At 45.1% G+C, this 14,187-nt stretch overlaps 1 protein-coding gene across 2 annotated transcripts; it reads left to right on the forward strand.

The window, feature by feature from the left end:
* Positions 1–379: 379 nt before the first annotated feature.
* On the forward strand, positions 380–13,192 carry usp31 (ubiquitin specific peptidase 31). 2 transcript variants are annotated; one of them, XM_055510855.1, is made up of 17 exons: positions 380–1,664; positions 1,858–1,992; positions 2,140–2,234; positions 2,323–2,415; positions 2,751–2,886; positions 3,233–3,380; positions 3,464–3,644; positions 3,740–3,851; positions 4,017–4,111; positions 4,775–4,852; positions 4,969–5,098; positions 5,441–5,560; positions 5,801–6,026; positions 6,112–6,270; positions 6,372–6,524; positions 7,082–8,535; positions 8,626–13,192. In XM_055510855.1, the coding sequence occupies exons 1-17, from the start codon at positions 1,137–1,139 to the stop codon at positions 8,656–8,658; spliced, it is 3,876 nt and encodes a 1,291-aa protein (XP_055366830.1). In that variant the 5' UTR covers positions 380–1,136; the 3' UTR covers positions 8,659–13,192. The 2 variants fall into 2 exon arrangements, with proteins under 2 accessions (XP_055366830.1, XP_029015059.1); XM_029159226.3 differs by having other exon boundaries at positions 383–1,664; positions 7,082–13,192.
* Positions 13,193–14,187: the final 995 nt, after the last annotated feature.

Consider the following 14,187-nt stretch of genomic DNA (forward strand, 5'->3'; position numbering starts at 1 on the left):
TATGGCTGATGGCATAGACATACACACATAGAACTAACTACTTTAAACAAACGTGTCCACATTAAATGTACAAATAAATAGACAACGTCTATATATGTACTGTATAAATCACCTTATCACAGTATATTTCAGTAGAATCTTCCTCCTCCTAAGTATTATTTTATTTTATTTTACGTGCTACTTGCGCCCCCTGCTGGCCACCAGATGTACTGACACAGGGGTATAAGACAAATGTGTTTGAAATGAAGATTAGTGAGAGTAATTACTGTAAAGAATAATGATGATATACATTCGCCAATCAGAACATGTCTAACCAAACAGGATGCATTGTATGAAATATTTTTCAAAGAGTCTGTGTAAACATGGTAAGTCTGTAGGAAACATGGTAAGTGTAGTTTGATTTCCCAGTCAGGTTGTTGTTCTCCGTCTGTCCACTAGATGGAGGTAGCGCGTATGCAAAACGGTTGCTCAGCTACCGACACAAACAGCCGAAGAAGAAGATGAAGTAAAACGATCCTGGTAGCTTAGCCCGAATCTGTCTCCAAATATGTGAGAAATGCATTCATGCAGCAGGGATTTTCGATGCACTTCTTTTAGTTTGCCCGCGGCTTTCTGCATTCTGCGGCGGACTGTCACGCAGCTCCGGCCTCAGGCGGACTGTCGCCGCTTCTGGGACCCTTTGTTTTTGTAGCCAGGTCTAGCGTTAGCTAATTTGGCTAGCGTCGACGCTGCTGTCCTCTCAGCACAACTGATGTTGATTCATTGCTGCGGGGCAGTGAGTGAAAGCGCAAACACAAGGTAACTCTGGAGCAAGTAAACAGCCATGTTTATGCTGGTGTTTTAACTTCCTGGGAGTCTGGCGTCGGGCGGCGTTTCTGCAGTGCGCCCCACGCTAACGTTTGATAAGTGGACTTAAACCGCGGCATGCTTTAACAGAGCCTCTCTGTCGAAATGTTATTACAAGCTAAGGTTAGCTAACACACCCAGCGCTGCCAGCAGCGTGAGCCACGACGCGGATGAGCTGGAGTCGCTGCCGTCTGCGCGCCTTGAGATGGAGCAGCGCTCAGTAGCCGCCGAAATGGACCTCCCTCTGGAGTTCACATCAGCCTGACTCGTACCCACGTGAAAGGGGAATCATGTCTTGCAAAGCCGCCACCAAGGACAAGAAGTCGAGCTTCAGCAAGAAGCTGTTCCGACGAGGCTCGGTCCGCTCCGTGGGCAGTTTTATGAGCAGAATCCTGAGGACACTGACGGCGCTATCGCACTTTGGATCTGAAGTTCAAGCAGAGGATGACAAAGATGATGGAGGCTTCACCACATATAAACCTGGAAGTAAAGATGTGGCCATGGACGAGGGGGAACTGGGGGGGTTCCTGTCTGGAGAGAGGGTCCCAGGAGTGTCAGGTCTCAAGAACCACGGCAATACCTGCTTCATGAATGCAATCCTGCAGTGCCTCAGTAACACGGAACTGTTTGCTGAGTACCTCGTTCTGGAGCACTATAGAGGCGAGGAGGAGCTGGATGAGGACAAACCAAAGACAAATGGCGTCCATCTGCAGATGAAGGGACCTTTGGCCAAAGGGGAAGTTACAGAGCAGCTGTCTGGACTTGTGCGGGCTTTATGGACGTTTGAGTATACGCCGCAGCACAGCAGGGATTTTAAGGTAAGCGCAAAATAAGCCATCACATCAAGCAGAATGATCTTACGAGTTGACTGTCATTGTGTTTTGCAATCAGTAATCATGATTTCATTAAAATGAAGTGCTGCCTGTTGGAAAAGCTCATTTTGGTGTTTTGTTGTGATTTGAATTTGACTTGTTAAAGTTCATGACCTCACGTATGTGCTGCTCCTTCCAGAATGTTGTGTCAAAAAATGCCACGCAGTTTAAAGGTAACGCTCAGCACGATGCTCAAGAGTTTCTGCTGTGGCTGCTGGACAGAGTACACGAGGACATAAACACCGTCAACCCAAACATCAGGCCCCCCATAAAGGTGAAACTGAGGGTCTGCTTGCCTGGTGTTGTTCCCATGTGTTTGGTTAGAACCAGTCAAAAAGAACACAACATAAAAAAATAAATGCTGTGTAAACATAAATAATGCTAATATATAGATTAGTAAAACCTTTTAATGTTTGTTCAGCCACCTATTGAAGAAGATGACCAAAGCATAGAGGGACCGTCTCCTCCCCTCTCTGCTGGCTCATTTGTACAAGAACTGTTTCAGGCGCAGTATAGGTAAATATCATACCACAACTAATGTCTCTGTTTTGCCAACACGGCCATATTATGTATCTGCTGTATCAAGATGTTTTTTTCCCAACAGGTCTTCTCTTACTTGCCCACATTGCCAAAAGCAGAGCAACACCTTCGATCCCTTCCTTTGCATCTCTTTACCAATCCCACTACCACACACACGGTGAGTAAATCTGCCGAGCTGTTCTACAGCAGTACTGTAAATGATGATGACTGTTGGAGACTAGTACTGGTTTAACTGGTAGTTAATAGATACGAGAGGCGGGATCATCAATATTTCAAACCAAAATGACAGCGTTATTGTTCTGTAGTACAGGAAATAAAAGGGAAGGGAGGCAGGGCAAAATGTTGTTCCTTGTCTTGTTGGGATGTGAGGCATATTTCAAAGTGTTTGTATAATAGTAATAAAAGTTTGTTTTGTCCAGGGTAACCCTGCATGCACACTAAGCTAGGTCAAGGAAGTATTTTAGTTGTTTTATTTGTTTGAACCTTTTTCAGGCCCCTGTATGTGACAGTAGTCTACCAGGGGAAGTACTCTCACTGCATGAGGATCGGAGTTGCTGTTCCCATCAAAAGCACCGTCTACCGCCTCAGAGATGCTGTGTCACGTGAGACCAAGATCCCAATGGACCAGGTGCTATTCTTGTCACTTATCAGCTCAGGGTCTGACACAGAGAGACTATATTACAGTTGGCAGAGAGTAGGCTCAGTCTTCCTAAAGCAGGTTGTACCTCTGTGCAGTAGGTCCCAATAAACCCAGCCTTTTTATAGAACGAGCTCAATACGCAGGCTGTGGTTGGCAACTGCTGAGTGAAAGGGCAGTATGAGATGCTGAGAGTAAAGATGAATGGTAGCTAAGGTGGGATATGATGTCATATTGAACAGACTTTTATGAAAGCAAAATAAATATGATGAAGTGGTATCTGAAAAAATGCAAACATTTTTTTGATTTTCATTCTCTTTTTTCTCCTTTATCTCAGTTTGTTTTAACTGAAATGTACTATGATGGCTTTCACCGTTCCTTTTGTGATGATGACGATGATCTAGACATCATTCAAGAAAGCGATTCCATCTTTGCCTTTGAGACACCAGAGACCTTCAAACTGGAAAACATCCGCACAAAAAGGGGTATAAATCTTTTCTGAGTCAAAGCAGGAACCATTCTACTCTTTAAATTTAATAAATAAAACTATTCAATGCGCCTTTTTCAGGAAGCCTTCTGGCAAATCTGAATCACAACAACTTGAAATATGGGACTGAAATCAGCAGGACTCCGTCTTTCATGCAGGGGGCCATGACCCCTGTGACTGCATCACCAAATAAAAACCTGGGACCTGAGAAAATGATTCTTTTGGTTTGTAACCGAGCTTGTACCGGTCACCAGGGAAAAAGGTAAACAATCTCATCGTACGGTATAATGCATTAATGCATGTTGGAAATATCAAGTCGTGATGGATCAGTGAAGGTCATTCTGCACCTTTCATTAGGTTTGGCCTGCCCTTTGTACTGTACATGGAGCGCACTGTGACCTGGGATACTCTGCAAAAAGAGATCCTGGAGAAAATGCGTCATCTTTTGAGGCCTGGGGTCTACATTCAGGTAGGAAGAAAGAATAGTCTGCCGCATATGTCAAATATACAGTTAATAATTTAAAGCAGCACCGTAAGCAAGTATAAAATGAGAAGTTGTGTGGAGAGACTCAGCAAACAGAATCTCTGAATACAAATTCATTCTTTATGTGACAACCTCTGTCTTGCTCTGTAGGTGGGACCTTTCAGTCTTCGGGTGGTTGGCGTCGTTGGTATCACCTACCTCCTTCCCCAAGATGAGAGACCACTGTGTCACCCAACTGTGGAAAGGTCACTTCTAAAATTCCTTATTCTATTCATTAACTATATAATTAGTTATCGGAGACTTTATTTTGAATGTTTTATGTTTTCCATTTCCATTACATCCAGTCGAAGTCAGCCAAATATTTCACCCGATGGGATAGAGCCACAATGCAGTGAAATCAGATACAGTAGCCTGTAGTATAGTAGTACAGTCCTTTTTAGAAGCCCAGCACAGCAACGTGTTTTGAATGATTCATGATGGTTTTTGTCTCATCTGTTTGTATATTGAATATGTATAAAGTGTTGAAAGCTGAAAACTATAGACACGTACACTGTAGAGCAGGACAGGGAGGAATATTCCTAGGTACTAGGGTGAGGTCAAAATGATATTCATGTATTTCCTAATTCTTCTTATTACACAGAGGCCTCAGGCTCAGAGACTCTGTAGATAACATGTCATAACAGAATCCTGACTGTTTAACCTGTTCTTTGGCACAAAGGTGACAAATGAAAGACAGCCTCGGTCGTGTGAATGGAACTGAAGCGAGATGTGTTCTATCGATTGATCTATGCTTATAAGACAGTATCACTTTATTTATTATTGAAGGCTGTTAGACTAAAATACGCTACATGAGGTTATTACTAATCTGGTTTCTGTTATAAATGACACCTACTTCATTTTATCTGCAGAGCATTCAAGTCCTGTGGACAAGGAGGGCCACCGCATGTGAAGATTGTGGTAGAGTGGGACAAAGAGACCAAGGACTAGTAAGCGTGAATTATTAATATTCCATAGTTTCACTGCGAGCAGTATTTTAAATCCCAGAACACTAGACATGGCGATGGAGGGCCGGGCGCTTAAACGCCGCTCCTTGTTTTCACAGCCTGTTTGGACACACTGAGGAGGAGTACATCCCTGACGCAGAGAGCGTGTATCTGCACAGGGAGCAGCATCATCAGCCACAGGCCTGCACCCTTGCTCAGTGTTTTCAGCTGTACACAAAGGAAGAGCAGGTACCAGATTCAGGTTCCACATGTTGCCCAAGTGGTAGTAATCTGACATTAATGAGCAAATTGTAGTGGTGCATTGATGCATGTGAGTGTTGAGTGTATCCTCAGGAGGCCTCACGCACGCCTCCCTGCGTGTTTCCTTTGCTATGGTTTTACTTTTTGACTCCTGGTGTTATTCTTGGAGCACACTAGGTATGTGGGGCCGGGCGCAGACTCGCACATACGCTGTGGTTTAGGTTTGCCTGTGAATGTGGAGCAGGAAAAGCTGGGGCCTCCTCCTATTTTATGAACAGTGTGGTCGGAGCTTGTACTTGATGGCTTGTGCCTGGGCTGCATGTGTTTCAGCTGGCCCCAGACGATGCCTGGCGATGTCCTCATTGCAAGCAGCTGCAGCAGGGCCGCATTAAGCTCAGCCTGTGGACTCTGCCCGATGTGCTCATTTTGCATCTCAAGCGATTCAGACAGGTATTTTAGCACATGTAAACATATATTACATTAAATATGAAGCCAAACATACTCTCAGCTCATTGAGAGTAAGAACATTCATTATTATTTGCACCCTCTGGGATTCTGACCAGATCCTATGTTATTAATAGATGTAATGTTTTTTTTTGTCTATTGGAGTGTGCAAAGTATTTTCCCTCTAGGATTAAAAGACTTGAATATTTAATCATTTCTGGCCCATGGTTGCTGCTGCTCTTTCAGGAGGGAGACCGTAGAGTGAAGATGCAGAACATGGTGAGGTTTCCCCTGATGGGCATGGACATGGCACCGCATGTGGTTAAGAGAAGTCAGAGCAGCTGGAGTTTGCCCTCCCACTGGTCACCGTGGAGACGACCGTACGGTCTGGGAAGAAACCCCGACGACTACCTCTATGACCTGTATGCTGTTTGCAACCATCATGGGAATATGCACGGTGGTCACTACACAGGTAATACTGAAAACAGTGGGAAAGAGCGGTACTGCCTTTATCATTACTGCAGACCATTCAGTATTGTTTTGCTTTCTGCTTGCAGCTTACTGCAAGAACTCCATTGACGGTCAGTGGTACTGCTTTGATGATAGTGAAGTCTCCCCAATAGCGGATGATGCCGTGTGTCAGCAGACTGCCTACATACTGTTCTACCAGAGGAGGACAGCGATTCCCTCCTGGTCGGCCAACAGCTCTGTTGCTGGTCTGTAGCGCTTATTTTTACTGTTGTTTGCTATATTGAGTTTTCTAGAGAAATGTTGTAAGATTAAAGTGAGACTGACATGTCATTGTCTTTTCACACAGGATCCACCAGTTCATCATTGTGTGATCACTGGATCAACAGGTTGCCTGGTAGCAGACCCGCTAGCTTAGCCTCCGGAGCCTCGTCCAGACGCACCTCTCTGGCTTCACTGGCTGAATCTGTAGAGTTCCCGGTAGAACGTAATGAGGATGATGGTAAGAAAGTGCCTCTATTTGTCCTTTTTTTTTTACTGTATGCGATTACAGGTGTCAGATTTTCTCATACGTTTTGCACCAAAATTTTCCTTCTCCTGACTATGTGTCTGTTTGGGCATAAAGATGCTGCTAAGCTTTCTCTGAGTTGCTTAAGTCTCACCAGAACTTACTCATTCTAACTCCAAAAATACATAGTGAAATTTTCAAGTAAGAATTAATATTGCTAGTATGATGCAGAAAATATAATGACATCTGACAAGAGATGAGCCAGCCAACATTCTTGACCACAAGAAGCCTCTTATACCAATTGAAACTAAACGGAGACAGATGTTGGCGTGGGCTGATGTTTGTGCGTGATACAAAAGTGAGCTCTACAGAAGACAATGTTAGTATCATCCCCTTGGGGGTTTAAAGTTAATAAAAAACCTCCAACCTTCATACATTCAGAAACAAAACACAAATTCCATTTAAACAAACGCTGTTGCCACGCTGTTTATTTTGGACACTTATAATCCAGTGAAAGCTTTAACATTTATTTCCTAAATGTATTTTTTTAGGAGGATTCTCTGTTCGTCCTTTTGTAAGGAGTATTCAGCGTCAGAGCCTGTCCTCCAGATCGTCCATCGCCAGTCCTCTGGCCTTCAGTGACAGTAGCATAAAGCCGTCTTGGTCTCTCTCTGCCAAGTTGCACATGAGATCCAATTCCCCCTCACGTTTCTCTCTCGACTCTCGGTGTTCACCACCACTAGAGAGGATAGGAGAGGCCTGTGACGACAAGGTTTCCACGTCTTGCTTTGGCAGCTATAGTAGACACGAACGCTATTTTGGCAGCAGGACTCCCCTGTCCATGATGGAGAGCAACTTCAGTGAGCAGGACAACAATAAGCGCTTCCTCGACATGATGTACTGCAGGGCTCCCACTCCAGTGGAAAAGAAGAGCACGAAGACTGAGCCAACTGAAAACAACAACCAGATCACCGCTATAGACCAAAACATACTATCCACTCAATCCACTCCCTCTAAAGAACAGAAACGCAAGAGCAGTATCGGAGGATTCGCATCAAAGGCAGAAAGCACAGGTTCCTCAAAGAAGGCGGAGCAAGAGAAAACGTCCAAAAGGCGTTTGTGCTCAACTTACAAGACCTCGTCTGAGACGCCTTCCAGCACACCTGTCAAAGGCAAGAAGGCCAGCAGTGCTAAAGAAAAGAGTGGGAATACCAAGAAAAGCACCTCAACACCCAGTGGGACTCCAGCCAAAACAAAGGAGGCCAATAAGCCTATAGATGGGACACCGCAACACAAGCCATGTGCCCGCACCACACCTCAGTCCTCAGCCTCTCCCTCACCAACTACAAAGAAGACTTCCAGCGTCGCAGAGAAAGACAAAGGCTCCATGAGCAGCCGGAAACGACTGGTGGAACGGAGCTACAGCAGGGATTCTATGCACACCAGCCCCCTGGCCGACAGCCTCCGCAGCACCTCCATAGCCCGCTCGCTCTCCAAGAGCGGCGAAAGCACCCGACTTGAAAGGAGGTCGGTGAGAAGCTCCAGCAGCAGCTCCTCCGTCACCAGCCTGCGTTCGCCGAGCGTCTCCACCCGGGATCTGCAGCGCAGCGGCAAGTCGGAGGAAAAAGGCCTGTCGTTCTTCAAGAGCGCCCTCCGACAAAGAGAGAGCCGCCGGTCGGCCGACTTGGGGAAGAGCTCCTTGCTCGCCAAAAAGGCCTCGGAGAGGATGTGCAAGCCGAACGCTCAGGCCAAGGAGACCGGCGCCGACGGGAAGACGGGGGACGCCGCCCTTTCAAAGGCGCCCGCAGAGACTCACAGAGGGGAGACAAAGTCAGAGACAAAGGAGTCTTCCAAGCCCTCCAGCTCGCTCAGTCGCACTCTGTTAAATGTAGGCAAGTCCAAGTCTTCCACTTCTGAAGTGAGTCTGAACTCCCCCACCAACGGGAAGAAGCCTCTGCAAAGGATGGCGTCTTCCCGAAAGCTGTCTTCAAGCATGCAATCTCCTGCACGTATAACACAGAGGCCTCAATGATACGATATCCACAGTAGGCAAATCCATTCAACTTCCATAATGCAGCTGTTTTTTTGTGCCTAGGTTTCAGTGAGCGGCAGACGGCAGGATTTGTAAAGAGACATTTTTGATGTTATTCCTCTTTTAAAACTGGCTACAGAAAACTACAGAAACGACGGCCTTGAGGTTTGAATGTCGGCCGCCGACTGAGTAGTTGCAGCGTGCGTTGCTTAGATGGGCTTTCGATGGAAGCGACAAAGCGCAGTGGTCAGGCGAGACAGCGTCCAGCCTGACGCCGCCCTGCCGCACACGGAGGCATTCGGCTGCTGCACGGCGCAGTGTGCGACAGCCGACACACCTCTACTGGAATCTGAAAATCCTCTTATTCCTCCTTCGTTTTGTTTTTTTTCCAAATGCTTCAGCTGAAAAGTAAAGCAAATAAGGGTTAGTCGGCTCATTCACCTCGCGTGGCGTACAAGAAAAACCCGTTGAACCGATTTTAAATAGTCTTTTTCCAGTAATGACGGCGGTTGATGCTTGAAACCGCTTTGCCAATTCCCGACAGATGCGTGACATTAATATTAGTCTCCGGACAAATATTGACACGTGCACTCTATTACGAATGAGTTCTCTTCAGTATAATTGTGGCTGAGTTGTAGTAGTTTGTAAATAAAAGTCAATCAGATTTATCAGTGAGAAGTAAAACTTACAAATTGAAACGAATGTTACAATATTTCTAAACTTTATTTTTGTTTAATACTAGGAGTTTTTTGATAGTGATGTATTTTATTAAATAGTTATGAAATGAACTACATTTATTATGAAAGGGACGTTGTGTTTTGGAATGGAACCCTTTAAATTTCATTATATATATATTCATTATATAATACATAGGCAAATATCTATATGTCCAACCTGGATGTGGCTCACGCTAATGTAATGCGTCGAAGCGAGATGAAAACGATCTTAAGCGCCTTTCGATTTTGTCGGTGGAAGCGAGTGACGGCGTATTATTCATGCATCACGGAGGGGAAGTTGTGTTGTTCGCACTTTTTGGAGAGTTGATTTAAGTTTCGGAGCCCGATGAAACAATAGTCGCAATAAATCCCGAACGTGACGCGTGATCGAAGGCCCTTCAGAGAGACGCCGGTTCCATTGAACGCTGGTTTTTGGAGGCTGGCGCCTCGTGCCGTCGTCGCGCTGAATTACGTTGCACAGAGAACGATTCCTTTGATTCGGTTCAACCCCGAGGCTGAGGTAAATGGCGCGAACGAGAAAAGAGAAACCATCTCGGTGTTATAATAGACACGTCAACCGCAGCTCAATTCAGCCGTTTGATTCAGCCTCGTTCACCTTTATGACAGGATGGAACTCACCTGAATCGCTTGGATAAACTGCCAGTAGATGCACACACACACACGTGCATATTTAACACCCCCCCCACAGCAGCATCGGGCCTTAGACTTGAAATGGTAAAATGGTACATTCATCTCAACCTTTCAGGGTTCAGCCCTACACCTGGTGCTTCTACAGACCACTGCTCCTCTGGCTGCATTGTTTGTTCACCGAGCACGAGCCGAACCCTGACCACTCACTTCAGTGAACTAGAAGCCCGTCGGCGGCGTTTATCTCAACCGGCCGCGCCTCCGCTGGAGAGGCCGGCGCTTTGTTCCGCACTTTTTTTCCCCTTCTTTATCAGGCTGAAACAGAACATTTGTAATGAGCTACTTAATTAATCCCACAACTTCATTCCCATTGTCTCCCAGCAGTTGTCCAGCTATCGGGCAGCGTTGTAGCGTTGCAGTAGTCGGGGCCAGAGGCAGTGAAGCGGCCACGTTGGCTGCTGGAGGTTTATTATTGTGGAAACGCTCTACCTGTAGTTTCATACTTTATATACCAGCATAGTGTATGTTGTATGTTACATCCAAGCATTAGTAAGCAGTTCTCAAGCATTAACATAATGGTTGACTTTGAGCTTTCTCTGTAGCATCTACCAGGTTTACATTGGTTCTCAGATGGTTTTGGAGGACGCACCACTTAATGTAAACCATCAGGGTTGTTACTCTGTGAGCAGCAAACGTTCTACGCGGCATTTGCTGCAAGCCTGACTCCCCTGTGGTGTTTTACTTTACTTTTAACTGCGGTGTGTTGAGAAGACTGGCTTTGCCCCATAAACAACAGGCATAAGTTATGCATCGCTTTGCTCCAGTGCTTTTCACTACTTAAGCAATACTGATTAACACTGAAATGACCTTCAGTGACCTAACATTAGAGCAGCGTCCTCAGAGGGAACTATGGAGCTTCGATGAGCTACGTGATCAGACGTAGGGAACCTGTGCTACAAGAGCACTCAGTGCAGAACTCTTTAAACGAAGACTCGCCACCGATGGCGTCACAGACGTAACATCCTTATGGTTTCACCCCAGTGGTCCTCCTGTAGCTGCTCTTTTCTACGTAACGTGACCCATCAGGAACCTCTGCATGGCACTTTGGATCAAAGCAGGGGACGTTTGTGTGGTTTTCTTCTTTTGACGTTCACTTCTTCATGTTTGCGTGTTGTAAATGTCTGTAATTAGGCTCTAGTGGTTGGTGAGCATTTCAGAGCTGGATCATGCCATTATTCCTGTGAGCAGTGGATCATCCAGACATGTAGCCAAACCCCAGTGCATTAGAATGTGGTTCCCCTTCACTTTAGCTCTCTAGGGCATTAAACAGAGATTAGTAGTCAGTCGTACTGTATATTCCTTCCACTATATAAGAGGAGTCGTACCTTGAGACCATATCGCATCCAACCAAACTTTTTAAAACCGAACTAAAATGAAATGTGCAGCCTTCTTCTCTTGTGTTTGTATCCACCACACTGCCTGTTTTAATTTCACAGCGTGTAAGATTAGATTGGGTTGGATGGAGTCGGGCGGTCTGTGGCGCCTCACCACGTTTGTGCAGAGGCCGGTGTAGAGCTTTGATTTCTGTGGCATCGCTCGGGTCCTGTCGTCGTCTCAGGAACCTGCTCACGTGGTGACGAACCCAACCTCTAATTGCTGTCTCCCAGTCATGAGCCTGCTGTGACCAGCACACGGTCGTTCGGAACCGAATCGTTTGGCGCTCGCTAATTAGAAGAATCGCGGTTACGTAGAGTCAAATATCCAGTCAGCCCAAACACAAGATGTCTTCTTACGTGTGTTAGTCTGCTACCTGAGCTTTCCTCCCTGCAGTAGTAGTGTACAGAATTAAGGGTAAGGAAGGAATGCAGCGATGCATGACGACGCTAATGCATGTCTTTCATTAACTATGCAAGAGTCTGCAGCCGTGTACAGTAGAGCAGAGCATGGCTGGTATGTTATGTTGCTTGTTTTGCACACTCTCCTGATGTTTTTCAACTGTAAATCACAAAATATGTCACATGTATAGTTGTAAGGATTGATCTTAAAGTCTTATCTATATGAACTATTAACTTCTTGCGTCGTACGATGTAACGTTTCTGTTCTCCTTTTGGTTTTGCTCCGGGTGCTCCTTTCTTCAGCGTCGGTTATTCTTTTTGTACACCAGCTGTTGTACACCAGCAAAGACAATACTATGGATGCGATAATCTGTGTGTGTGTGTATGTGTATGTGTCGGTGTGTGTCCCGTCCATTCACGTAGGTACCAACAGCTGGCGAACCCGCAAAATGCATCATCCGCCTCCAAATTGTGGTCAGTCTGTGATAAATGCAATTAAAACAAATGTATAGCTGAATGCAATAAATAACAGTAGATTTATAGTTTTCTATTACAGTATTAATTGACCCTCACAGTCAAATGTAAATGTTAAGTTTCTTATCATTACCTTGATTGCCGTCAAACATCAGCTTTAAAGCAGGCGACACTTTTCTGTGGTACTAAAACCTTCATCCGGTTCTTGCAGCGGCGTCTCTGCAGAAGGTGATCGGGATCAGACTCTGAATGTCGTGACACAGATGATGTGCTATTGTGAGCAGAGTAGCAATTCGTTCTCAAGGCGAAATCATTAATTAATGTGCTCATCTGCAGCTTTGCAGATGAGCTTGTACGTGGTTTTTCCCTTCATGTACAAGCTTTTCTCTCTACAGATGTGTAAACACTACACACGTGAAAGGATCATTTTTTAGAAGCCTTAAACAAAAATTGTAAACCGTAGGTTGAGTCTTTAGACGATACAGAAACTAAAGATCTCCATCATGAATGTCATGAGCCTCATTTTGTTTTTAAGCTAACAGAAAAGTAACACTATTGTGCAACTTGAACATGTTTCTCATCGGACCAGTTTGTCTTTTCCTTGTATTTTTTTAAAAGTGTCATTGATGAAGCGTTTTGTAAAATACTCAATGCTTTATTGCCATTGTGCGATTGTTATTGACATCCGCATTGTCTGAACTGGCCTGAAGCTTTTTTTATAATTTTCTATTCGGGAATCTAATAGCGTTTGTCTGTTTTTATAACAGCTGAACAATCTGACGGTTTAGTAGGTTATTATACTGTGTCATAGTCTTCCATGTTAATTTATTTTCTCTCTTGTTTTCATATATGCACTTTTTTTTTTTTATTTCTCCAAATGGACAAATCTGTACATACGTTGTTGGTTTATCCATGCAAGTACGAACCTTAAAATCAGATTAAAAACATTTTAGCTGCTGTTGTCGCTGCTCGTTGTCCTCGTTCTCGCACTAGAGGGAGCTTTCCTCTAACAAATCGGCCCTCGGTGCCGTTCCACCCACACAACAATTAAAATCCCACATAAGCAGAAAGACTTCTGTGCGTCGCTCTTCCAAAACCTCCAGATTGATTAATTTCATGAATGCCCGTGATCTCATCTTGCACCAGTAGTAAGCGTAACCGCTCGCTAGTGAGCTCAGCTTCCAGGGCCGGCCTCCACAGGAACATTAGTATTCTCACAGCTGTCACAAGATGTGCTGTAGCAGCATGAGGCACATTTTGAAGGCGTTTTTATTTTAATGTTCAAAGATTCCCTTTATCCAGTTTAGATCCACTTGGGGCCGGGGAAGGCGAGCGTGTGAGCACACAAATCCACTGCTCACTGTCTCGCTGCTGCCGAGACTGTATTATCTGAGACCTCAAGGCTGCGTAATACACGAGGTGCTCTAAATTTTGGGCAGGATTGTCTCAATTTTGTTTTGGCTGCAGAATGAAAAGCTGATGTGCTGATGCCAGCGTGTCTGACCTTAGCTTTTTATTCCAGGAGTGTCCACATGTTAATAAGACCTTTATGATACTGGTGGTAATGAAAGCAAAGCATTCAGATAAATATTACAGACGTTTTGGTGAGTATATTAATTTAAGCAGAAGTGCTCAAACACACGTACGTGTACGTTTTCGGCCCTTTTCAATTAGGTCTGAGCCAAGATGTTGGTTTATGCCGTGAAACAGGACAGTCACTCAGCTCCTGGCGACGATCCTGCTCAGAAATCATTTGAAATTTCCTGGTAAGCGGCGAGGACACCGTGTCCACTTATTTTCCAGTGCCAGCAACCACCACCCCCCACCACCCTCACAATCATACCAGCCCCCCCCATGGTACAGTACAGACTGACTTCAGCCGTTCGCCTGTGGTTTTATCTTCTTTGTCCCCTCTTTTGACTTCACCCCGGCGAGTGTAGAAAAATCAATGA

Source organism: Betta splendens, chromosome 8 (genome assembly GCF_900634795.4).
Source record: "Betta splendens chromosome 8, fBetSpl5.4, whole genome shotgun sequence".
Lineage (NCBI taxonomy): Eukaryota > Metazoa > Chordata > Actinopteri > Anabantiformes > Osphronemidae > Betta > Betta splendens.

What these genes read in the sequence shown, in the direction of transcription:
- usp31 (XM_055510855.1), top strand. Translation starts at nt 1,137, where the DNA reads ATGTCTTGCAAAGCCGCCACCAAGGACAAGAAGTCGAGCTTCAGCAAG. An exon ending in AGCACAGCAGGGATTTTAAG is followed by an intron (nt 1,665 to 1,857) that starts GTAAGCGCAAAA and finishes TGCTCCTTCCAG; the next exon opens with AATGTTGTGTCAAAAAATGC. An exon ending in ATCTCAAGCGATTCAGACAG is followed by an intron (nt 5,561 to 5,800) that starts GTATTTTAGCAC and finishes CTGCTCTTTCAG; the next exon opens with GAGGGAGACCGTAGAGTGAA.